Below are 27,042 nucleotides of genomic sequence, written 5' to 3'. Positions count from 1 at the left end.
TCCCGATCCATGATATTTGATATCCTCCCCATTTTGCTAGGTCTTGTTTAATTTTCCGAAACAAGGTCGGATAATTTTGTTGATATAGGGATTGGTAGTTTCTCGCTATCTTTACTCCCAGATACTTGATACTCGAGGAGCTCCAATGGTAATTAAAGTTTAATTTGAGGAGTTTCACCTCTGGCTCTGGCAGGCTTAAATTTAGTGCTTCCGATTTATCGCTATTGATTTTATAGCCTGATATGTCTCCAAAATCTCGGAGTTCTTTTTGGAGGTTAGGTAGGGATGTTTGGGGTTGCGTCAGGGTTAAAATGACATCATCTGCGAATAGTGATATTTTGTGCTGCCTGTGTCCAATTTCTATTCCTTTGATGTCTCTATTTGTTCTTATTGCCGCTGCTAGGGGTTCTATGGTTAATGCAAAGAGGAGAGGAGATAGGGGGCATCCCTGTCGAGTTCCATTAGTAATCTCAAATCTCTGGTTACTGCCCCCTGGTAGTTTTACTGTTGCAGATGGATTTTGATATAATCTACGGACTCCTTCTAGATATGCGTCTTTGAAGCCGAATTTGCGCATAACATGGTCCATGAATAGCCAGTCTATTCTATCGAACGCCTTCTCTGCGTCCAGGCTAAGGAGTAGTGCTTTGGTCCCTGTGAGATGGACATGTTCAATAATGTCAATTATCTTTCGGGTATTGTCCGAGGCCTGTCTACCTGCTACGAATCCCACTTGGTCTTTATCTATTAATCTTGGTAAAATGGGATTCAATCTATTTGCGAGTATTTTGCTATATAGTTTGAGATCACAGTTAAGCAGGGAGATTGGACGGTAGCTTCCACATTGCATCGGGTCCCTGCCTTCTTTGTGTATTATGGCCAGGGTGGCCAGGGACATTGACGTAGGGATTTGATTTCCTTCCATAAAATCGTTAAATGTTCTTAGAAGATGCGTGGATATTACTGGCAAGAATCTCTTATAGTAGACATTAGTGAAGCCATCTGGGCCAGGAGACTTAGTGATTTTTAATGATTTAACCGCCTCTTCCAGTTCCTCTTTTGAAATCTCAGCATTGAGGACTGTGTTTTCCTCCTCCGTTAGTGTGGGGAGCTGACACTTATCTAAGTAATGTGCTATTAATTCGGATGCTACTGATTCGGGGCGGCCCTTTTTGGATCTTAAATTATAAAGGTCGGTGTAAAATTTTGTGAATTCGGCTGCTATTTTATTGTCACTATGTTGTATCTCTCCAGACCTACTCTTGATCGCCGTGATTTGGGACCGTTTATGCACCCCTCTTAATTTAGTCGCTAGAAGTCTGTCTGCCTTGTTCCCTTTATCATAATATTGTTGGTTGGTCCATTTGAGGGCTTTCTCAACATCCTCCAGCTGGATTTGTCTAAGTTTTGCTCTAGCTGTTGTCAATGTTTTATATATTTTTTTTGAGGGGTTAGCTTTATGAGTTTGTTCTATTATTTTGATATCATCCGTGAGCTCCTTTAATAGTTTTTGGCGGGCTTTTTTCCTGTGGGATGCTATGGAGATAAATTTCCCTCTAATGGTTGCCTTATGGGCTTCCCACAGGATTGCTGGTGAGGATACGGATCCTGAGTTAAAAAAAAAGTAGTCTCGAATGGCAGTTCTGATCTCTCTTTCTATCTCAGGATGGTTGAGTAGTGAGTCATTTAGCCTCCATGAGTAATTTATTGTCTTTTCAAAGGGTGTTGTCAATGTTATGGTAATCGGGGCATGATCAGACCATGTGATCGGTCCTATGTCGGAGTCAGTTGTTGCCGCCACCACATTTTTTGTGGCCAGAAAGTGGTCTATTCGAGAGTAGGTCTGGTGAGGTGCTGAGTAGAATGTATAGTCTCTCTGGCCCTGGTGTTGGGTTCTCCAGATGTCCACCAGTGAGAACTCGCTCAAGATTCCCCTAAACCTTTTCCCTGTGATCTGGGAGGTGGTTGTATGGGGGGGGCCCATTGTGGTCGATCTGTCCTCGGTAGGGTTGAGGACCATGTTTAGGTCCCCTCCCACTATCATCGATGACAGATATCCCGGGTCTATGCCCTCGAGTACTTTCTTTAGGAATTCGGTTTGATTCTCGTTTGGGGCATATACATTGATAAGAGCGATCGCTGAGCCCGCTAAGGAGCCATATACCACTAGAAATCTACCCTCTGGGTCCGCCGTTGTTTTGATATGATTGAATGGGGTGCCCTGTCTGATCAGGACAGCTACAACCCTTTTTTTACTAGTAAATGATGCGAAAAAACACATTGGGAACACTTTTTTGAATAAATTTGGGGGGTCTTGTGATGTAAAGTGGGTCTCCTGTAGAAATACGATGTCCCCCCCTGATCTTTTCATATCTTGGAGTGCTAACCTCCTTTTTCGGTTATTCTGGAGGCCCTTCACATTGAGTGAGGTGAATTTAATTGTGGTTTGGCTAGCCATTTGGGTTCTTTTTTGGATGGTACCGTGAGGCCTCATCTTTCCCATTTGAGAGGCCCTGATTCAGTGAGTCCAAGTCTAGCTTATATCTCTGTAGGTGTGGGGGCTGCGAATTTTTTTTGGCTAAAGTAGCTATTTTAAGCTGAGGGGAAAGGACGTGGGGGAGGGTCAACATGGGTAGGGTGAAGATCAGCTGGGACAGGGTCAGCTGATAGAAATAGGTTGTAACGAGGCCTTGAAAAGGCTTCAACAAACTTTTGCCAGCTTTAAAAACAGCCGGCATTTGGGCTATAAGAGCCCTTCTGGGGTGGTTCCGGGTCAGTCCACCGTTGGACGTCTGAGGGGTCCAAACCCTCTATAGAAATTACTTAACCCCTTTTTTATGTTGATCCTCAATCCACAGGTGAGGGAAGATAGGAGAGGTGAAGGTGTGATTCTGGCAGTTTAAACATTTTGCATTTTTGTATAGCATCTATTATTTAGCATTACACCACAGCCCCATTGTGCACATTTTGATTTTCTGCCCAAGCAGTTTCAGCTTTCCTCTGTGGGTTTGCTTCCTCTGGGTGGGAAGGGGGTGGGGAGGGGGGGGATGGGGTGGGGGGGGGATAGGGTGGGGGGGGGGATGGGGTGGGGGGGGGGGATGGGGTGGGGGGGTGGGGGGGTGGTTGGGTGGTGGGTGGGGAGGGGGGGGGTGGGGGGGAGGGGGGTGGGGGGGGGTGGTGGGGTGGTGGGATGGGAGGGGGGGGTGGGGGTGGGGGAGGGGGGGAGGGGGGTGGGGGGATAGTGGTGGGTGGGGAGGGGGGGGGGTTGATGGAACCTTTCCAACAATATAGGCCTTTCACATTTTTATATGCTGCATCTATTGTACCACTCCTTGCTATAAGTATATACTATGTTATCTGGCAATCAGCCAAGGCACCTTTTGTTTTCTTATAAACCCTTGCGTCCCCTGGATTCTATTCCAATGGAAGGCATAGTTGCATATGTCACATTGCGTTTAGTTCACAACTTTTATATAGTACCGGTGGGGAAGGGGATGGGTGGGGGAAGGGGTGGATGGGTGGGGGGATGGGTGGGTGGGGATGGGGAGGGGGACAGGAGGGGGGAGGGTGGTGGGGATGGGAAGGGTGAATGTGGGGGTGGGGGTTTACGGTTCCTTTCCACCAGTGTGGGCATTTCACATTTTTATGTGCTGCTTCTGTTGTACCATTCTATACAATAAGTAAGCAAATGGTGAACAGACGGCGGTCACTGCTCCACTGAAAAAACTCTCCAACCAGGCGTGTAAAACCAAAAAAACTTTAATGAATCAAAACGTACAACCTCATGTCAGTAACACTCTGACGCGTTTCGTTCTGGGAACAGAACTTTATCAAAGAGTATGCTATACACTGTATAGCAATAAGTATGCTATGCTATAAGTATGCTATACACTGTCTGGCAATCAGCCTAGGCATATTCAGCTTTCCTATGAGCCCCTGCTTCCTCTAGGTTCTGTTCCAAGAGGGGTCATAGGTACATATCGTTTATTGCGTACATTTTTCAACTTTTGAATAGCACCTGGGGGGGGGGGGGGGGAAGGGAGGGGAGGGAATGGGGGGGAAGGGAGGGGAGGGAATGGGGGGGAAGGGAGGGGAGGGAATGGGGGGGAAGGGTATCGGGAGGGGGGGGGGTCGGGAGGAGGGGGGGGTTAACGGAACATTTCAGGCAGTACAGGCATTTCACATTTTTGTTTGTGGTATCTCTTATACCACTCTATGTAATGAGTGTCTTGTATACTGTCTAAGAGTCAGCCAAGGCGTATTTAGTTTCTTTGCATGCCCTTGTTTCCTCTAGGTGCTGTTCCAGGGGAGGCATAGGTGCACATCACACATTGCATATATTTTTCAACTTTATCTAGCGTCGGGGGGGGGGGGAGTGGGGGGGAGGGAGGAGGGGAGGTTGATGGAGCATTTCAAGCAATACAGGTATTTCACATTTTTGTATGTTACATCTGTTGTATCACTCTGACCCATAAGTATGCTATGTGCTGTTTAGGGATCAGGGAGGGTACTCATGACTTTTCTATGTACTTTTACTTCCTCTGAATGTCGTTCTAGGGGGGGGGGGAAGTATAGGGGGAGGCGTAGGGGCATTCCACATTTTATATATACTTTTCGGCTATGATTCATGGGTTTATGTACATCACTCCCATGTACTGTGGACCTGGGTTTTGGGGGTGAGGGGGAGGGTGGGAGCTGGGGGGGGGGGTGGGAAGGGGGAGCGTGGGGGGAAGGGGGAGGGGGGTGAGAGGGGGAGCGCGGGGGGAAGGGGGGGGGGAAGGGCGGGGGGCAATGTGCTTGGGTTAAGGCTGGGGCGGGGGGAGGGGGGGGGGCTGCGGGGCACTTTCTATGATAAAACATTTTATTTTATTACTCACGGCCTCCAGGGCGCAAAACCTCAACTTATTTTTGTGCGTCCTTTAAAACAAATCGGGTGAACTGGGTCCTCGGGGTCGCAGTTGTCCTCCGTCTCTTGAGCCAATGCGTTTTTGCTGGTTCGGGCTCTACTGGTTATTTGTTGATGGATGGGCCATTCCCCCCTCCCCCCCGTGGGCCAAAAAGAACATCGCCCCGTGGGATCGGGACTACCGGCTGAAGAGGGGGGGGTGGAGCGAACACCTCTGCGGCCCAAACTGAAAAACTGGAAATCGGGGCGTAGCAGAGTAGGGCCTGGAGCCAGACCCTCGTTACAGACCGGCATTGGGGAAACCACGATCCTGCGCCGTCCGGTCGAGTCGAGTGTGAACCAGGATTTCAACTCGGCTGGTAGGATTAGCCTCAGTGCTATCGCGGGAGTAGATGACACGTGTTCCAATGTGGGTAACGGTTTCCAGTGTCGTCTTGATCGGGAAGTCGGCGGCTTCTCTTCAGGTACAGCTCCGGCCCGATGGGATGCTCTTCAGTGTAGTTGTGGGTCTCCTCTCTCTCCCGGGATCATGAGGGGGGGTGTTGTTTGGGTGCGGTGGCGGCTGTGTCTTACTTGTCTTTGGAGTGCTGGGCCGCGATCCTCTCTGAAATCCGGGGTGGGTCTCCTGTAGCGTTTGCAGATGGCAGGTTGTCCGGTAGCCATGCCTGTGGAGGGGTTAGGCCCAAGGCCTTTGCAAATGGGGCCATATCCGCAGGGTATTTCAGGGACAGGAACTTCCCGTTTTTGTTCACCGAGATTTTAAACGGAAAGCCCCATCTATACTGTATTCCCTTCTCCCGGAGCAGGTTAGTCAGCGGTTTTAACTCCCGCCTGCGGTCTCTTGTTGCTTTTGACAAGTCGTTGTACACTTGTAATGTCTCGTTTTGGAAAGTTATTTCTCCCATGTCCCGGCATGCTGAAATAATTCTTTCTTTTGAGGTATATTTATGCATTTTTATTATGATATCCCTTCTGCGTTTTGGATCGTCAGACTTGGGTCCTAGCGCACGATGGGCTCTGTCCATTTCCATCTCCTTTTCCTCCATCTCCCCGCAGACCAGATTGAAGAACTCCAGAAGGTAAGGCCGGATCTGTTCCTGCGTGACTGACTCTGGAACATTCCTCACACGGATGTTTTGTCTACGGTCACGGTTTTCTTGTTCTTCCATGCCTTCTTTGAGGAGGGAGATCTCTTCGCCAAGGAGGCTGATCTCTTCTTCTGCTTCTCCCTGTCTTTGTAGGGATTCGGAGAGCTTATTCTCTAGGGTAGTGGTCTTTTCTGTTAGCCCTGAGATTTCCTTCCTTATGTCGCTCACCGCAGACCGCAATTCTGTTTGGAAGGAGGTTTTGAGGGTGGCAGCCATTCCTGCCATTAGTTCTTCCAAATATGCCCTGGTTATTGCCTGTTCTGGGTTTGTAGAGGGGCTTTCTCTTTGCTGGGTCTTTTTCCCTGATTGGGATGTAGCGCCATGCGGTCCGCCGCCATCTTGGGGATTCATAGTGCTTGCTTTCCCTCGTTGAGACGGTGAGAAAAATTTGGTAACAGCCTGGTTATTCGTTTTTTTTGTTTTTGACATTCCCCTTCCGTTTGTCTATCTGAGGGGACTATTTTCATCCATAAATTTTAAGTTTAAGTGGGGGTTTTTTCGCTGTATAACCCGCGGGTTTCAGGAGCTCCTCTAGCAGCCGTCCATACCGGGTGACGTCACCGGAAGTTCCCCCCGAGAACCCTGTATTAATGTCTACTGCATTTATGTATTAACGCAGAGTCTATTTAGAGTCATTAACCCTTAGCCACACTGATAACAATTAATCACTTACAATGACAGACAGCTTAATTTCTAATAACACCAAGTATTACAAAACTTTATTTGCTGTTAACCCTTTAGCTGCAAGAGGAGCCTGCACCATGTTCCTCAGCCTGGTAGCAGAAGGAGTATAATCACCATTCATCCTCAACAATAAATATAGGAAGGATCCCAAAAATCTGAAAAATACTTCTAAATGAGGCATTGAGGAAAATTGAATTTGGCAAAGAAACGGACAGCAAGTAAGTATGATCTGCATATTTTCTTAAATAAGAAATTCTGCAATGCCTCAAGCTCCATTTCAACCCAGGTGTTATCTACCGTATTTCCTCGATTGTAAGACGCCATCGATTGTAAGACGCACAATCGATTTGGCCCTTAAAATCGAGGAAAATTACTTTTTCACTTACCATGTTTCAGGAGAGGTCCCATGTCAGCGGAGGATGAAGCAGGCGGTGGCGGCAAGAGAGTTCCCACGCCTGCAGATGGTTGAAGATGGACAGTGTGCGGCGGGAGTGCAGTGGCGGCAGGACAGGTCCCAAGTCTGGAGGTGAATGAAGATGAGACAGCGGGCGTGCGGTGGCGGAAGGATATCGTAATAGCAGGAGAGCTGAGCAGGAGCAAAGCGGCATAAGGGGAACGACTGGGGAAAAGTGCACTGTAACCAGACGTCAGACACCGGTCAACTTCCGGTGTTACAGTGTGCACCTCCCCAGCCGTTCCCCTATGCCGCTCTGCTCAGCTCTCCTGCTATTATGATCTCCTACCGCCACTGCCACGCACGCCCGCTGTCTTATCTTCATTCACCTGCAGACTTGGCACCTGTTCTCCCGCCGCACAACCGCCAGCTATACATCTTCAACAATCTGCAGACGTGGGATCTCTTCTTCCGCCACCGCCTGCTTCATCCTCCGCCAACATGGGACTTCTCTTGAAACATAGTAAGTGAAAGAGGGGATTAGTACTGTAGGCACTTTTTTTTTCTTTTCATTTTTTTAATACATCTATTCTAAGACGAACCCCGATTTCAGACATGTGAAAATTGGAAAAAAGGTGCGTCTTAGAATCGAGGAAATAGGGTAATCATATATATATTTTTGTTACATAGCCCTGACAGTATACGCAGGGCTGCACATACAATTTTGCATGCACAATGAGCTCTTGTCCCGTGGATCTCACAATCTACTTTTGCTGCTTGAGGCACAGGGAGATAGCGTGACTTACCAAAGGCCACAAGGAGCTTCCACCAGGATTCAAACCCGCTTAAAAGGCAGTGACATTAGCACTGACCTATCACTATTGTTAGCCCTATTTTGCATCCCTTTATGTCTGTCCTAGCATGTTTGGTTTTAGTAGCTGTAAGTGCTAGAGCAGTAGATATGCTTTGCCTTGTGCGGCTTCTTCATAGATGTAGCAGTGTTTACACACCTTTCAAAACCTCCCAGGTCTCTTCTGTGCAGAACCAGCTTGCTGGTTCATTCCTTATTTTCATTATTAAAACCTTACTGTACAATGATGCATTGAATAAGTGAAATAGACCGCTATCACCTTGAGTAGTTTGAACAATGTAAATATAAATGACAGGTGCTGTAAGGGTGTTGAATACAATAGTATCGGTGGTGATCAAAGAGTTTGATCAAAAAAGAAACCCTTCTAGGTAGCAATCTCTTGTCATATGTGTAGTGTCATATTTATGGACTTGAATTGTCCAACAGTTAGATACTGTATGTCTGAGTAGTGCCCAGATTCACAGGGGAAGTCAAAAAATAATAAAATTTTATTAAATCTACATAGATATTAAAAACACATATACATTATTAAAAATCCCTATTAGTTGGAGTGGTGGATATGATTCCCCTGTGAATCTGGGCACTACTCAGACATACAGTATCTAACTGTTGGACCATTCAAGTCCATAAATATGACACTACACATATGACAAGAGATTGCTACCTAGAAGGGTTTCTTTTTTGATCAAACTCTTTGTACAATGATGCAGTTAGAATTCGAACAGTTTGACTTTGGACACATTGCATCGACACCACTCAACATTACTCTATTTCATTTGGTTGGTAAGCAGAAAGCAATTTCCGATTTTTAATAAGATTTTCTTACTTACGCTTTTGTGTAATTTAAGATAAAATCCACGCCTTTTTCACTGTCAAACTGTATGTCAGGGGGTAAGTCACCATGGCAATGAGCATCGATAGACGATGGAAAACCGGGATGCCACTCCTTCCATCTAGGAGGTAGAAAATCAGGCCAGTGTTACATGTAATATGCTGCAGCCGTCTACTGTACTGGATGCAGTTGAAAGATCTATTACAGTGCTGCCCACCCTGCTTCAGCACAGGTGGCTCCTGTGCTGAAGCGGGATATCCTGAAAACCTGGGCTGTTGGTGGCCCTTGAAGACTGGAGTTGGTCACCACTGGTCTAGTAGCTGTACTGGTCCAAGTGTAGATTTGTTTTTGGCTGTGATACCATTTTAGAGTATTGTTTTAAAAGGCATGCTGGATGGCAGTGTACATATTAGTAATTTCAGTGCCGCATAATGGGATCTGGCACCCTAGGGACCCCACTACGTCATGAATTTTAAGATCGCTTTTCCAGGGGACGTCGTGTTCCTGTTGAGCGCGGAACGCGATCTGTCAGGCAGGGGAATGGAAGAGCAGAACAGCCCTGTCTGGCACTTTGTGATCGGTCATGCGATCGTGGAGGGACTGTATCACGTTGGTGCCGCAGTCCCTCGAGTACACGAAAGGTTAGGACAATTGTTTTTGCCGGATTTGAGTATGCAGCATATTGGCCGGTTCCTTTGGTCCGCAGATCAAATTGAAAAAGTGCAATCCGCGTTTTGCGGATTTTTTTTGTATTATTATTACCAATACACTCTGTGGATTCCGCACCCCGTGGACGGATTTGTAGAATCCAATCCGCGGATTAAGCATTCTATTGGCGGATAGTTAAGAATCTGCCAACCAATTGTCGAATCCGCGGATTGGATTCCACAACCCCGTCCACGGGTTGTATCCAGTGGCGGTTTTTGATGAATACGAGCGGATTGAAACCGCCAAATCAGTTTGCAGATTTTACACCGCAAAATTGATTTTGTGGGGTTACATCAGCGAAAAATCCAGGAAACAGATTTGGGCGTTTTTGCCCATCTCTAGTTAGGACTTAATCCCTCATCAAGCATATCTCCATCATACGGAACACCATCATATTAATTGACAGTGTGGGTATTGGTCATCCCAGGCCACATCATGCTAATGTCAATCATATCCGTTTCCATATTAAATATTTACTCTTAAAGCAAAATAAAAAAAACTTATCATGCAAAGCTTCAAGCTACAGTAGTTACACTGACAAAACCAGCACTTGGAGAATAAATATAGTTTATATTGCCACACAACACACACTTTGATTTACTTGAAGACCGATGATGTTCCAATATGGACACGCTACTTTGATAACAGTTTAATGCAAGTGCAGAATGCAAATGTACTATTCCTGACTTGTTGAAAATTCATTTCAATTGAGAACAATAAATAAGACACTGCACACAAAATATAATACAGAATAAATATTTAGTATTAGCAAACAGATAACATAAATCATGATTCAGAAATATCGAGAACAAATAATCTACCATGAATAGAATTGCCTCATGCCAATGGCGTAGGGTGTAGGTATAACATTTCAGGGAACGATCCCCTTCATCTGGTGTCACTCGCGATTATAGGTTTTGAAGTTATTGTTTCTCGATGTTCCTTTTCCCTCATATTTTTGTGACAATTCAATGAAAGAATATTAAAAGATATGAGGTGTACCTGTATAGTTTTTGCCTTTCCTGAAGTTCTTTCAGTCTGTGCTGCTTATGGATGTGAGTTATATCATGTTGAGCCAGCTTTGCTGTTCCAAAAAAAGATCATGAAAGGTGACATCAAAATAACGAGTAAACGTTGCAAAACGAATCTATGTTTGGATAACCCTAACTGCCGAAACAGCTCTCTGGGGATACATTCATGTGTCAGGGGGAAAAACCCCCAGTAGTGTTGGAGTTTTTTTTCCAATATAAAGACAATTTAGCCAAATAAATGCTCACGTTTTATAGTATAAAAGACAGTTGGACACACACACACACACACACACACACACACACACACACACACACACACACACACACACACACACACACACACACACACACACACACACACACACACACACACACACACACACACACCAAAACAAAGTTAAGATACACTTTTTCTCTCTCTGATTATGAAGCTGTCATCTTTGATGCTTGATGTAATTTGTGACGCTGGAAGGCTGAAGGGCTTTGACATCCATCCCTAACTGCTCTGGCTTCAGCTTCTTCTTGAACAGCACAAACCTGTTTTTTTTCTTACTGCTGCCATGTAAAACACCAGGTGTAGAAGTAATGAGGGTAATGGGCTGGTTTGTGCTGTTCCAGAAGAAGGGAAACACAGACATATGAGTAATGGATCTTAATGGATTTAAGGGGGGGGGGGGTGGAATTCATTAAAGTGTAAGTAAATTGGTGCAACATTTCTTGAAAAAGGCAGACCGTTTGTAGTGCTAAATATTCACAAGGGAATTATATAAATATTACAAAAATGTACATGCACTTTTTTTGGCAGTGACCTATTTATGACTCATGACACAATTTCGCTCTCTCTATGTGCCCATGTACCACGTGTTGCAGCCTGTTTTTGCAAAAAAATAAAAATAAATCATTTTGCATGTCAAATTCAATTTCAATTGTGCTTCCGTGCCCCTATGTCAGTGGTTTGAAACCTTTTTTTTGTGGTTAAGGAACAATATGTGAAATTCTGAGGAACCCCAACTCTCTCAAATAGCAGGTCTGAGATCAGATGCATTGTAAGGAACCCCAACCTTCTCTAATAGCGCTGGATATACTGCTTGAGAAAGCGCTTTTAGCGTGAAATGCATGGGAGGAGAATCCCCTTTTTTTGTCCCCAGTATGTTCTTTGTTTTTTACTATGTAGTTTAATAAACGTTTTCATTTTTGCATTTACCCGGTGAGTTGTTAAATGCTTTTTCCTGGGTTCGCTGTCCAACCCAATCCCTCTTTTCTTCTTTTTTCCCCCTCTGTAATCGTACATCTGAGATCAGATGCATTGTAAGGAACCCCAAGCCTCTCTAATAGCGCGTCGGAGATCAGATGCATTGTAAAGAAACCGAACCCCTCTCTAATAGCGCTACTGAGATCAGATGTATTGTAAGTTGTTCTGTATTTAGTACAATTTTCAAATTACTTGAACATTGCAGGTAACTCTTTAGGGATGCAAGGGGGAACCTTGGTTGAAAACACGGCCCTATGTACTAAGCTCAGACTTTAAGACTGAACCTAAGTCTGCCCAAGAAACAATTGAATTAGACATTTCAAAAATGTAAAAAAATATGAGCATAAGAAATATATTTAATTGAATCCTTTGTTGGGTATCTTTTTCCTATTCCACTGGTTGATGATACTGATGAGTAAAATGTAAAGTACATTAAAACTATTAATTTACCAACTTACTATTTGGTGCAAAATTAGAACTTGATAACTCATCTTTTCAGGTATAAACATTAACTTAAAACCCATATTTCTGTGAGTTATGTTACAGGTGGTTTAATGATTTAATTTCCTATTTTGAATATTTCCTTTCAGCTTTTTACTATGGCAGAATGTCAATGTGATAGTACAGTAGTCTTTCTCATTAAGACAATGAACCGTTTGTCACTCCAAGCTCAACAAAGATGTAATGATTAATGAACTAAGAAAATTGATGCAAATTCACTCACTCAAGCAGATATGCCCCTTAGGCCCATATTCACTAAAGGGTGCTAAGCTAAATGGGAGCTAGGATGGGCTAAGGCAGGGGTAGGCAACCTGTGGCTCTTTCAGCACCTACATGTGGCTCTCCTCACTGTGATGCTCTTGGCTGTGGGGACGGGGTGACAGACCAGCGCTGATTGGGCCTCTTGTTGCCACCGGCATCTCCCCAGCTGCTGGCATGCCTCCTGCACTGTACCATGACGGGCCTCTCTCAAGCTGGTGCACGCCGGAAGCGAGCACCAACATCAGATCGCGATATAACGGGATTGAGCTGTACCTATTAGTGTGTACAGTATATGTATGTGATTGTGGTTGTGTAATATTCATGTAATATTCATGCATGTGTTGCGGCTCTCAGAATATTTTGGACAATTACATTTTTTATAAAATGGCTCTTCTTCCTTGAAAGGTTGCAGACCCCTCGACTAAGGTTTAGCACATTTAGTAAATATGGGCCTAAACTTGCTGCACCTCATTATGGAGTTATTTTTTTTGTACAGCCCATTTTCAGTCAACCCCCCCCCCCCCTCCCAAAGTTTGCTTTGGAGTATATACAATTACCCCCCTGAATTATCTTCTGCCCATTTCTGCCTTATGTTCCTTTTCTGCTCATAGTATCTGCCCCTACCCATACCCTGCTTTTATCTGTGCCACTATGTACACCCCCCTTTAACTGTAAACCTGTTCCCTCTCAATGCCCTGCTCTCCCTCCCAACGTGCCCTCTTCATGATATTGTTTTTGAAAATAGAATTTGTTCCCCCGGTAACCTCTTCTTTGACCCTCTATCTCTCCTGCACCAGATTACCCACACATTTTTTTTTTTTAACCAACTACCTATGATATACATGGTTGTGATATCCATCCCTGTTATGCTCTTTTCTGATGACTAAAGCTCCCCATTTAAACACTGGTCAAAGTGGCTTAAAAAAGTCACTGGGGATGTTCTGGCAAAGGAGATGCAGCCCCGAAACGTTAACACGTCTTTCTGTTCTGTTACTTTATTTCTTCATTAAAATGGGCATTTAATGTAAGCAGCGTTTGCTTTTTCCGTGTGCTGTGTGCTCCATGCTCTCTTTTTGGTTTTCGGGTTTGCTGTGACAGTGGACCTGTAGCCCCACCCTGCATGGTCTAGACCCAGCCATCCTGTAATGCAGTGTGCAGCCATTTTTTTTTTGCTTCAAAAAAGTAGGGGTTCAGTGCCTGATTTTAAAAGAATTCTACCCTATTTTAGAAAGATGGATACCTACAGTAAAATAAATCAGGTTTTCTTCAGAAAAGTGTAACTATGAGTATGTCGATGAAAAATAAGTCTTACTCTGGGACATGAAGGTAGAAGGTAGCGGTGCTCTTTACCTCCTAATGCCACTGCACTTATATATGTGTAGTAGTGTGATTCCTTCACAACTACTACTACTTGTATACACTTGGATCCAGCTTTGAGATGCCAGGACTAACGGAGTTTGAGCACCAGTGACAGAATACCCTATTAAGACATTTGTGAGTATCGGTGTGCCACTTTCTTTCTTTATTTTGCCCTTATGTATGTATCCCACAGTATTGTAATAATACCAACCTTTTCCTTCACGAAGAACGACTTCCTTATCTGTGGTTATCCATCTGTAGCATGGAAACTCCAAGTGGTCTCCTGCTGGGGTTTTTACCGTTATGTGTCGGCAGTACCAGCTATCTTCATACCAATATTTGTGCTTCTCAATTTTTATGAGCTGGATTTCACCAAGGTCTTCTGATGCAGTTACATCATATGAATCAATCTACATTTAATACAAAGTCAGTTAGGTATGAAAAACGCTCAAGAGAGAGGCTCATTGGAGAGCCGACATGTTGACATATTGTAATAAATATTTTTAGGCTTTTTTTCAACAAGCCCTGGAGTACCTGCCACTATCTTCTTTTATCCCTAATCCTCTTGCATCTTGGCAGTATTCCGGTCTCAGTGGAGTGCCACTATAATAATAATATATATATATATGTATATATATATATATATATATATATATATATATATATATATATATATATATATATATATATATGTATATATATATATATGTATATATATGTGTGTGTATATATATATATATATATATATATATATATATATATATATATATATATATATATATATGTGTATATATATGTGTGTATATATATATATATATATATATATATATATATATATATATATATATATATATATATATATATGTATATATATGTATATATATGTAAAATATAAGGGGAAAAAAGCGCCAGTCTAGAGGACTATCTGCATTGAGCAGATTAAGGCAAAGTTCACAGCACCACACAATAATTTTTTTTGTATAATTGTATGTTTTTAGCCTTTTTTTTTTATATTGGACATTCACAGTGCATTTTTGGTATATTAATTAATTTCATTATTTAGGATATATTGCATTGGTATATCATTATATTAATTCATTAATATCATGTTGATGTATTTATGATTTATTGCCGGTTCAATTAATTTTATACATCCTATACTTCTGGCTTTCCACACACGAGCGCAGACCCCTATTGTATATAATGTATATATATGTATATATGTATATATATGTGTATATATATATATATATATATATATATATATATATATATATATATGTAGCCTGGTACCCCCTGGGCTACTAATTCCCTGCCTAACACGTAAGTCCTGGTACCAACACAGGCAGTGTTAAGGTTAAATCTACGCCCTGCTGCAGTAAGCAGCTCCCTTGAGTGACGGGAGGGAGGCCTAAGGCCTAGGTACCGCCCACAGAGGGCTGAGACCTGGGGCCCCTCCCCTGGTAACAAAAAGGGGCTGCAGCCAAATGTAGTTGTGATATACTCTCCCCTCCTGGGAGTGGGTTGTGTTGTTCTTCCCTCTCCCTCCTAAGGGAGTGAGACTGTTGTTGTTCTACCCTCTCCCCTCCAGGAGTGTGTTGTGAGTTCCATCCCCTCCTTCAGAGGAGTGAGAGCAACTACCCCATGCTCCGCCAGGGAGTGTGGGAGATTGGGATAGACCTTTGGGGCCTCGAGCCCTTGGGGTAGTCCAGGGACAAGAAGAGAGAGATCTTGTGGTGTTAGAAATGCTGTAATGGATTGTGTTGCTGCAATAAAGATCAAGTTGCGGTTTTTACAGTATACTCCTGCCTGAGGCTGCAGTCTCTCATGGGGAGGACGACATGTTTTCTACAGCTGACTGCACCTATCTACGATAGGCCCTGTGGGAATGGAGGTGCTGTATCATAAGAGAAGAGAGCTGTGGCTCACCAAAAGCCTGTCCAGTTGATTCCCCAACTAACACGTTGGTGCTAACACGACGTGCTGGAGAAAAGTCGGTGGGGAGGTAGGCTATTAATAAAGGATCTGACGTTACCTAATTCTTTCTAAATTTACCTCCAAGTTTGCACCAATTTTCACCATTTAATATTCTATTTTGTTAAAAATTCTGGGGAGGTTTCTTGGAATTGATAGAACTTACAGAATTTTGTATGAAATAGAAAATGAAATGGTGCAAATTGGTGCATAATATGAGTGAACTTTAGAAAAAAAAATGACATAACGGTCAGATCATTTATAAATGACATATCTGCAGTCATACAGGCCCATGGTGAGCAAAACTGATCTTGATGTCCCTCTCCCACAAATTCCAAGATTGTTGCACCCCCCTCAACCTCTCACCCCACCGCATCCTCACTCACCACCCTCCCTGCATCCTCTCTCTTACCTCCCCCACCCTGTAATTCTCACCCCTCACTAGACAGCGACACAGCCACACACCCACAACATGAAAAAACAGAACAAATACACAGAGGCCAGTCACAGAAAACATACACACAACAAGACAGACCAAATACACAGACACACATGCACACACCTCTAACCCCTCTCTGCTCCATGCTGTTTGCTCCTCTCCTTGGTTCCACCCCCAGGCTCTTGACGCCTTCTCCTGATAGGCTATCTCCTGATTGGATGCTGCTGCGTAATGCTTTGCTTTCTCCTTGGTCTGGTCACTATCACCAGAGAGGTAATATCGGACGCACACATGTCCGGTATTACCTTTCATTTTTTACTGGACAGAGGCAATAAGTTTGGAGTGACGGGCTAATTTCTGCCAGAACATTGATATGCACGATCAGATATAGAGCAGAGGTTCCCAACTCTAGCCCCCAAGGACCACTACAGTGCAGGCTTTAAGCATACCCCTGCTTAGCACACGTGGTTCAGTCAAAATGGTTGGTTCATCTGTTCTAATGAGAGGATAGCCTTAAACCTGCACGGCTAGTGGTCCTTGAGGACTGGAGTTGGAACCTCTACCTTAGGCCCCGCTGCCTCAGTCAGCGCACCCGCACTGCATACAGGCAGCGCGCTGAGAGGCAATTGACCGCTACCTGCGGTCTGTAGGGAGCGGGCGTGGTTTGAGCGCGGGGGAGGGGGGCGTGGTTTGAGCAGAGGACTCTCGTGCTGTCACCCCCCCCCTTACGTCGGTCCCTCTCTCACTCCCTAAGCTGAACTAAAGCAAGCCAGGAGTCCCAGGGACGAACAACACAGAGGGAAGGACAGAAAGCAACCAGGAAGAGAGGCCCCAGTAATGTTACATCACAAGCACACAGGGAAGGACACACACAGTCACACGTGGGGGAGGATCAGCACACAGGGAAGGACACACAGTCACACGTTGGGAGAGGATACTCTCGCACTCTCTCACTGCATAGCCCCCGCTATGCACGGCTGCACAGACTTCCGTCCCGTAGCTCCAGACAGCTCCCCTCCTCATTGGCTCACTGTGAGGCCACGTGACGCGTCGCCGCTTGGGATCACGATCCTCCTGTATCCCATGCTGGCTGACTCGTCACAGTGCGCAGTGAGCCTTGCAGCGAAGAGGGACTGGGGCTGGCTCGGGAGGAACTCGAGTCTGGTGAGTGACGCGCACGCGGCCGCTGGATGCAGTGGGACCCAGGCCTTAGAGGATGAATGATAAGCCCATGTACAGTATGTTATCTGGTAAAACAACCTTCTTTGCACTTGAAAATCACTATGGCAAGTGAATAGAAGTGGGAGAATCTGTGTGATGGATAAATATGACGGTTGCACATATAAGGTTGTGAGACTATGATAAATGATCCTTCAAGAGTCCAGGACTATGCCATATGGATTCAAGGAATATAACTAAGAGCATATACAAGGATTGTTATCATGGAGACATTGGTATCTAATTGACTATTTATGCACTGTATGCATTTGTATTTCTAGAGCTATAATTATGGGACTCTAGCAACATCAAAGGATTTGTGGTTTTCTTCCTCTCAAAATGTGTTATGTGCAATATATTAATGAATTGCATGTGTAATCTTTTTTTTTTAATGTTCTTTGAGGGTAACTAGTACCAGTTGTACAGTATACAGTATTTAGAATTGGTAATTTCATTCATGTATGGAATAAAGGATTGCTTATCAATTTTTCAATACAATAATTGGTTTTATAAAATGTTTCGTTTGAGGCACTGACAGTGCTTGTTAATTCAATTCTGTTTCTTTTAAATATTCATATATTTGTAGCACCACCCAATTTATTTATACAATTAGAAACATTCAGTTGTGGTAACTGTTTTGAGTGCAATCCATTGGTTGGAAGCAGAAGCAAGGTTCTTTTTCAATCTTATTTATTCAACACTAGTGGACTGGGGTAGGCAACTCCAGTCCTCAAGGGCCACTAACAGGCCAGGTTTCAGGATATCCCTGCTCCAAAGTCGAAGACTAAGCCACCTGTGCTGAAGCAGGGAGATCCTGAAAACCTGGCCTGTTGGTGGCCCCTGAGGACTGAAGTTGCCCACCCCTGCTATTGGGGAATGCTCCTTGGGATATATTTTAGAATGGGTCAAACAGAATGTATGCTTTAAAAAAAAAAGGGAATAGTGAGTGCAATAGTAAGTTTGCAAATAAAATTGTAGTTGAACTATAGGTGTGAAAATAAAAACATGGTGGTTCTCACTAAAAGGGAACCCCCCCCTTTCATCATTCCTTTTAGACCACTTGATATAATAGTCAAATGGCTTCCACGTGGGAAACAAAGCAGCCTTTGTTTTCAGTAATGGTGTCATGTCATGTTTGATTTGCATGAGATAAAGCAAACAAATTCGTTAAACTATCTGATACTGGGATCTGACAGTTACAATTTCAATGTGTAAATTTCAGTGGAAGTGAGAAGGATACGTTACAGGTTACACACAGAATACACTAAACCCTTCCCGAGCAAAGGGCCTGACTGACGCCATAAGATTCTATGGTGCAAGCAACAAAACACTTTCATACAAGTCAATGGAAGTTTTCGCACTGGGAATGGCTGCTTTGGATGTAATTAAAATGGGCTCAAACTAGCATAAAAGTTTAGGATGAAAAAAGGCATCTGTCCATTAAGCTCGACATATTGCTAAACTGTAGAGGTGATACTCATATGATCATATCTATATATGAGAGAAAGAAAGTGGCACCTTTTTGCACTGACATTTTGATGCAAAAAATGTAAAATACAATCTTAATACAGAGGCCCACAATTGCTTTTAATTATATTCCTATCCTTGAATACATTTGGTGCAATTGATTTTCACTAGTTTTGCAGTATGGAGACTTTAATAAATAGACCCCCCCCCCCCACCCATACACCCCATTGCCACCAATAACTGTTAAACAATGGGCCATTTTGACTTAACTTTACAGATGACTTTCAATATGTATGTGCTAAAAACAGAAATGGAGAAATCCTGTAAAAAAAGAACTTTAAAAAAGGAAGAGGAAATAGCGTTGTAAATAAAAAAAATAAATACATATCCGTGTTATTTCTTGTGTAAAGTAGAAAAGGAGTGGTACACATTTCATCAGAGAAGTGCAGAGAGCTATTAATTTATACTTAAAAACGTAAGTTCCAACTTAATTTTAAAGTAAAGTTCTTATTGGAATGAGATTCTGTCCTTTTTTTTTTTTAAAGCTTAGTAATTGTATGAATCTATCTGAGATGAGATCCAAGGAGTGGTCAAATGATGGATCCAATTATGTAATATAATAGGTTTACAATCTCTTACATTTAGGCCCTTTAATGCAGGGGTGTGCAACGTTTTGACCTTGCGCATCCCTGCCTGCTCACCTCCCGACTTGCGCCCCCCTTCCTGCTCGGCTCCGGCGTCAAATGATGTCGCGGGGTCACGTGAAGACCAGGTAAGAGAAGCTGCAAAGGCCTCACGCGGTCACCTGGCATTTCATTAAAAATGCCTTGGGGGAGAGCGCGGGACCTCTGTAGCCGCCGTGCCCCCCACTTTGCGCACAACCACTTTACTGAACACACAATCCCTGCCAGCTCTAACCCCAGCACCCACCACATCATATATATACTGTATTTATGTCAAAAGGAGTGCTACTGGGCTTGGCCAAATGTATACAACAAAAGCCAAAAATACCCAATGCTACATCCATGTGATAGTAAAATACTTAAATTATTGTATTCTCATAAGTAAGGCTGCGTCCATAGTGTGAACGACGGCGAGAATGCGGCGCGAACAAAGTGAAGCAGCTCTATAGGGCCACCCATAGTGAGCACGAGCGCGATGAAGAGCGTCCGCGCGGCAGAATTTTGAGCCAACAGAAAAATGTAATTTTGTCGCATAGACGGCCGGGTTATGTGAGCAGTTCAGCCAATGAGGGCGAACCAGCCTTGTGACATCATGACCACGCCTCCGCGACGCTTCCCCGTTGTGACCGATCTCAGTTCACAGATCGCTCGGGCAGCTCCGTTGCGCGCACCCACTATAACCGATGCCTAAGGGTCATTTAGTTAAACCATTTGACCAAAGTGTTATAAGCCTTAAATTAATATAATACATTCTATGTGTGTTCATTTTGTGTGAACTAAAGAGCTAATAAATGTGAATATTTCAAAAGCCAGCCTGGAAACCCTTCCGCGAAACAGTCCCAGAGGGAACACCCAAAGGGTGTTCTACCCAGACCTCTGTGACTTACCGCAGATAGAATTGGAGGAGCTCCATATCAAACAACTGTACTAGTATCAATGTTTTCATTCAAGCCATTCGGACTTCATGATCCCAGAACATAGATCCAAAGGGTTTCCCTAAGGCTCAATTTCTTACATCTATCCCCACTTAGTAGGGAAGATGGAATAATCTCAATACCAATCGGGGTTAAAGAATCCGGATCTCTGTTATGTTTTTGGAAATAATGTTTGGATAGACTATGTGTCTGATAGCCGTGCAGTATGTTGCGGCAGCCCTCTAAAAAGCGCATACTTAATGTACGCGCTTGTCCACTCAACATACTGCAGACTCCATGGACATGTTATTACATAAACTATATGTGTAGACAGTCTATATGACCCATCACTGGAAATGATAATCCATTCGAATGTGAAATCACCTTAGATAATTTTTTGTGATATTTCCACATAAGACAACGTGTCCTTCCACAAGAGAAGTTACCATTCTGAAGAAATCCATTTATTGTATTTTCCTTATTTATAGTTCTTAATTAGCTCGGTGCAATCATTGTTTTAATGTTTCTAGCTTTTTGGAATATAATTGGGATTTTTGGTGGCATTTTATATCCAATGATGGGATCACTTTGTATAATCCCCCATCTTTTATTGAGAATTCCTTTGATCTTAAAGGCTGTATCATTATATTGGGTAATGAACATGGGAACCTCACTTTGAACCGACCCTTGTGATCTTCCCTGCCCAATATTTTGATATTTCTTTTTGGATTTCTCCAATAAAATATTCCGCTCTGTCCGTTTTGTCTGTTCAAATACCTTATTTATTAGTGTAGTGTCATAACCTTTCTCTATAAATCTTCTTGCCAGGATTTCCACCTGAGCCAAAAAATCAGAATCAAGCGAAGAGTTGACTATTGGGGACATTTTCAAGCCACTTTTTATAGTGGTTGCTCGAATTATGTAGATAGCTATTTGTAGCAACTTGTTTGAAGTGAGTCTTTGTGAAATTATCTACGGTCAATGTTTAGTTCTAAATCTAGAAATACAGCTCTCTTGGGATCTATATTATAGGTGCATTTTAAGTCCATATAATTCCCGTCCAAAGAGGAAAGGATACTATCAAGTTCCTCTATTTCTCCGTCCCAAATCACGAATCTATGAAACGGCCATAGAACACCAGACCCGCCCTCAGCCGGGCATTACCCCAAACATAGAGATCCGCCCACAATTATATATTTTTTGTAATTAACCAAAATAGAATAGCTATAATCTGTATAACTTAAATTAGATTGTATGTTATATCAGCTAGGTCTGGTTGATTCATTTAATAGCCATCTATAAGGTTCATTGAGGGCTCTGTCCTGTATCTTTTTATCTTGATATATAGCGTGTGCCAACAGGTTATGAGTTTTACAAAGTTACAATATAAGTTAAATAAATTATAAACAATGGAGATACAGTAAGTGCAACAAGTAAATAACGACAAAAGGTAAAGGGAGACCCTGTCCCATAGAGTTCACAATCTATATATACGTTTATATCTATCTAGCCATGTATTCTATACTGCAGAGGGGGCAAAATTGTAGCAAAATGCTGCATACATGGTGGCAAGGTGAAATGGCTCTGGTTTTGCACCAAAATTTCTTTGATACATAGACCCATAAGCCCCTTTAGACTTAGCTGATTTTTGTTTAATGGAAAATTAAAGATAGAAAAGTAACGTACAGAAAAACAGAATTTTGATCTCATTAAATACCTGTGCGTCATGTAACTCCTAACCCTATTCACACTCCCTCAATTGCAAGCTGACAGACATTTCTCAGAGATAGGAGCAATGACCTTGACACTTTGTCGGAAAGAGACCTAAGATGAAAGTGACACAATTTGCGTCGATAGTCTCTACATTGCTTTCAATGTAATCAATTCAAAGAACAGCCCCCTTTTTATCACTGAGAAAAGAATCCCACTGAAAGCAACTGAAATTGTCCCACGTTTTTGCACTGTTTTGCAGCTGTGAGACTTTAGTAAATAACTCCCACTACTGATTTAAAGAAACAGATTTAAATATTAGGTGAAACCTATTTTTGACTACATTTAAGAAACATGTATTTTTTTTTTTTTTTAGAATTGATATAGTTTAAAAACAGAGAGAATGTTTTTACAAATAAATAAATTTTCTTAAAATACGGGAGATTGGCACCTAAAAGGTACTTCATACCCCCGTACCATCACACTTTGATCACTGGTCTCTCTGGCAGCATGGGGGTTAATTGTGCACCGTTATTTAAAGCTGGTGCCATTTAATGGCAACAACGGATGCTTTTTAATTCCTCTGCACAAAGTTACACAATTTGACACACACTTCACACTGGTACACACAATCTCAATACAAATACACTGATAAATATAATGATGAGACACAGATTTGCACATGTACAAATATACTCACAGACCCACATATGCTTCTATACTGTTACTACGCTGCTGAAATTGTATGTAAAAGCTTGCACGGTATTTTTACTTAGATGCGGGCTGCAACTCTGGTGTTCATAGTTCATATTGTTTTGGGTGAAACATTAGTTTTACATTTTAATAATTTCATCATTCACATTCAATTTAATAATTGCAACTGCAATTCCATATAAAGTCCTAATAATTTAGGAAGGAGCGGCTCAGCGAGTCAAGACAGTGACTCTGATAACGATGACACAGAGTTAGAAACAGGAAGGGGACCTGGTTCAATTCCCGGTGTCAGCTCCTTGTGACTTTGGGCAAGTCACTTTATCTCCCTGTGCCTCAGGCACCAAAAACACAGATTGTAACCTCATCTGGTCAGGGACTGTGTCTGTAAGAGTCCTATGTACACCGCTTCTTACCTCGCACTATATTGCAATTGTGAAGCGCTTTGAGACCCATTGGGAGAAGCGCTATATGAAACAAGTTATTATTCTAAGGTTATTATAATTGCAATACAGAATGCTGCATGTGTGCTTAGTTAGAAAGCTCTTAGTTATTAAAACAAGCACTTACCGATCCTCTTTCAAAATCATTGTACAAGGGTTTGTCAAGAAGGTTCTTCTCACTGCACCCTTTTGTCCCCACAAGAGTAAAATAGATATAATCATCAGTGCCGGCAAACCACTGACTGCCTGTGGCCACAGTGATAGTGTAGGAAGGCATTACACCTGAGTCGAGTAACTTATTGTAGATCTTTTTTTATGCTCCGATGAAGATCCGCAGAGGCAGCGAAGGCAAATGCCTTCCACACCTGCTTGCTTCACAAATGCTTTAGCAGTCAAACACTCCCCGGTTGTCTTCACTGGCTCTTGCACTTCAGCCTTAAGTTTAACAGGTTCCTCTTTTCGGACTCGGCAGCATTGGAAGGAAATTATTTCACTATATACCACTGCCCCATTTGAACGGATGGACCAACCACCGTTGGTTGTTTAACAGGAAAGAGCTTAGTAATGTATATTGAAAAATAGTCAGAGGGGAGATACAGTATACGGCTAATTCAATATGCTTTGTGGTGGCCACACCAGCTTTTAAAAGCAATGGGGTTTATGTGTTTGATAGATGCACATTTTTGCTCCAGTTTTGCAGCCGTGTGTAGAGAGATTCAGAACTTTTGCAGGAGTTCACGAGCCAGGCGAAATTTGTCTTTTTATCTCTGCCCAAAAAAAAATGTGGCCACCTTGTCAGCGATTCACCCTAAGGGGCCTATGCAGAGAGCAGCGCTAAAGTAAATCTCGCCATTTTTTTGAGAAATTCGCGCAGAAAACGGCAGAAAATGGCGAGTTACGAAAAACGCGCCATTTTTTTTTTCTATTTGTAAATCTCGCCGCGCGGCTGGCGAGAACCTACATCTCGCCAGTTTTAAAAATATCCTAATTCAAAAAGGCGCGAACGGCATCTAGCGGCTGTTCGCGCCAATATAATGGCGCGATTTTCTACAATTTGCTCCGCCAAGAAAAGTTGGCAAGAAGCTGGAGCTCGCCGGCCATAGGAAAGGGAAAAAAAAATGCGCGATTTTTTTTTTAACACATTTCAGCAGCGCGCATCTCTCCATTTTAAACTCGCCACACGCATTCATGCTATAAATTGCAGATTTCGCACATTTCTGCATATGGAGAATAAAACTCTCCAAAAAAGCTACTTTTTATTACCCTCGCCAATTTTTAAATTCGCTGCTCTCTGCATAGGCCCCTTAGTCTTTTTGCTGGAGAGGAGAAAGGAGAATACCTGAGAAATAAGCCAATTTAAATATGCAAATAGGCTTATTTCCCAGCTTTCTCAGGTGTGTTCACAGGTATCTCTCCCTCTTTATTTCAGGTCCTGGAATCCTAAAAAAAAAATGCTGCAACTGCAAATTGTTAATTGCCTGCAGAAATGTGTGATTTTTTATTTTAAAATCGATCAAAATTTTGCAACATTTACAGAAAATATATAAAAGATTTTGCCGCCACATTTGTACATCTCTAGCTGTCAGGCTTTTATAAATAACCCTATTCTGTTCTGCAGAGCACCAGCCCTAACAGTTCTGCCAAGCAGTATTATCAACGATTTTAGAGAGCGAGGCAGCCAACTGGAAGCCTAGGTCTGTATTTGCTATGTAGGGGAGTAGCAACTCCAGTCCAGGCTTTCAGTCTCCCTTGCTGCAGCAGACTGTTTAATTAATCTCAGCTGTGCTATGCCTTTAAATATCAGACATTTCTCAGTCTCCATTGATAGTCTGTCACCCTCCTCTAAGCTGCCTGGCATCACTTCACATCTGGTTCTTTGCATTCTCCTTTGGCTCTGAGTGTACTACACCTCAGGCCATCATCTCTTCTGGCTCTGGGCATGATGCCTCCACCCATCCTCTCTAACCTGCCTTCGGGCATGACGCCTCCAGCTAGCCGCTCTTAACCTGGCTCCGGGCATGACAACTCCGGCTATCCTCTCTAACCTGGCTCCGGGCATCACGCCTCTGGCCATCCTCTCTAACCTGGCTCCAGGCATGATGCAACTGGCCATCTTCTCTCCCTTTTCCTGAGTAAACTCGCTCTCGCACCAGGTCACTGCTGCGAGCATGCATTGTTGTCCAGTCAGATATTTTGGGCCTTTTAAGTTCCTATCCTCTAATCATACTGTTACATCCATTACTATACCCAGAGGAAGGGCAGCACTGCAGCCATGGTTGAGTTCCTCACAGGTTTTCCCCACAAGGGTTTTTCCAGTTCTGTGCTCTGGACTTGGAGGTGTAATAATCTTTTAGGCCTCTTACCCTCAGCCCTACACTCGCTACATCAGGGTTGTAAAGTCAAAGCTGAGAAAGGGCACAGAAAAGTTGGCTGCCGATTGAGCTAACTGGGAGAGAAAAGAACGTGGTGGTGGGAATATATTTAACCCTTTTGTTGCCAAGATAATTTCCAACTGCATGGTCAAGCACATTTAAAAAATGTTCCTATATATTTGTTTAACCATGATTCCTGTGAGAGACTTTCTAGATACCTACACATGTACTGTAGTCCGATTTACTGTTCCCGGAGTCGTGGGATGAAAATGCTGGGACTCCGGACACAGTAAGAGCTACAGCTGCCTGCGGTGGGTCAGTCTTTCAAAATGGGACCACCCACAGAAAGATTTCACGCTGGTGGAGGATTCGCGGGTTCCCCCAGCAGCGTGAACGCCAATCCTGCTATAGCTGTATGAAAACTTGATATCATTTTTGTTTCCAGCTGTCATGGGACTCCAGGAGCAGAGAGAACCTCAATGGCCAGAACTGCAGGGAAGGCAAGGATCGACGGGGTCACAGGCAAGGTTCAGTGGCAGGCGGCAGGCAAGGATCGTTGGAGTCACAGGCAGGGTTTGGTGGCAGGCAGCAAGCAGGATCATCGGGGTCCAGGTAGGGGTTGGCAGCAGGAAGGTAGGAACAGGGCAGGGGAGCAGGAACTTGGACCAAGGAGCAGGAAACAGACGGGGGACAGCTAGTTCAATAGAAAAGGTGTTTAATAATGTTACCAGAACTCAACAGGAACACAACGGAAACAGATCAGGGGCAGAAGCAGAAGGAGTAGGGACACAAACAAAGCAAAGGCAAAGCGGTGCAGGAACCAGGAAACTTTGCTAAAGGTAACCACTTGGATGTATTCTTTCAACTAATAACTAAAGACTTAGAAACACTCACTATAAAAAAAATTAATAGGTCTTATAATATGACCAAAATGGAAAAGGAAGCACTAAAAGAATTAGCGTCAGATGAAAGCCTAGTTATTAAACAGGCAGATAAGGAAAGGGGCTGACAATATGTGGGGAAGACCACTCGTTCTTTACCGACGAGGATCTTGGAACATGTTAGTAATATCAAAAGAAAAGTGGTTACACATAGGGTGCCCAAACATTTCCTCACAACCCACAATGCAGACCCCAAAGATTTACATTATAAGGGAATAGAACA

At 43.2% G+C, this 27,042-nt stretch overlaps 1 protein-coding gene and 1 long non-coding RNA gene across 3 annotated transcripts in view; one reads left to right on the top strand and one right to left on the bottom strand.

Moving 5' to 3' along the window:
• The window catches only part of ALOX5 (arachidonate 5-lipoxygenase), a 51,418-nt gene extending 27,452 nt beyond the window's left edge, over positions 1-23,966 (bottom strand). Inside the window, exons 1-4 of the mRNA XM_075611017.1 lie at positions 23,634-23,966; positions 14,159-14,357; positions 10,546-10,627; positions 8,834-8,956 (exon numbers count right to left, since the gene is read on the bottom strand). Of these exons, the coding sequence (XP_075467132.1) occupies positions 8,834-8,956; positions 10,546-10,627; positions 14,159-14,357; positions 23,634-23,783 (554 nt within the window). The 5' untranslated portion in view covers positions 23,784-23,966. The remainder of the gene's footprint in view (positions 1-8,833; positions 8,957-10,545; positions 10,628-14,158; positions 14,358-23,633) is intronic.
• Positions 1-27,042, top strand: part of LOC142501293 (uncharacterized) — a 67,562-nt gene that overhangs the window by 3,320 nt on the left and 37,200 nt on the right. For both annotated transcript variants that reach the window (XR_012803459.1, XR_012803458.1), the window contains exon 3: positions 6,796-6,956. This is a non-coding gene — a long non-coding RNA (uncharacterized LOC142501293). The remainder of the gene's footprint in view (positions 1-6,795; positions 6,957-27,042) is intronic.

The sequence above is a fragment of the Ascaphus truei genome, chromosome 8 (assembly GCF_040206685.1).
Source record: "Ascaphus truei isolate aAscTru1 chromosome 8, aAscTru1.hap1, whole genome shotgun sequence".
In the NCBI taxonomy this organism is placed as follows: Eukaryota; Metazoa; Chordata; class Amphibia; order Anura; family Ascaphidae; genus Ascaphus; species Ascaphus truei.
Note: the sequence above shows the minus strand (reverse complement) of the source record. Positions and strands in the feature narration are given on the sequence as shown.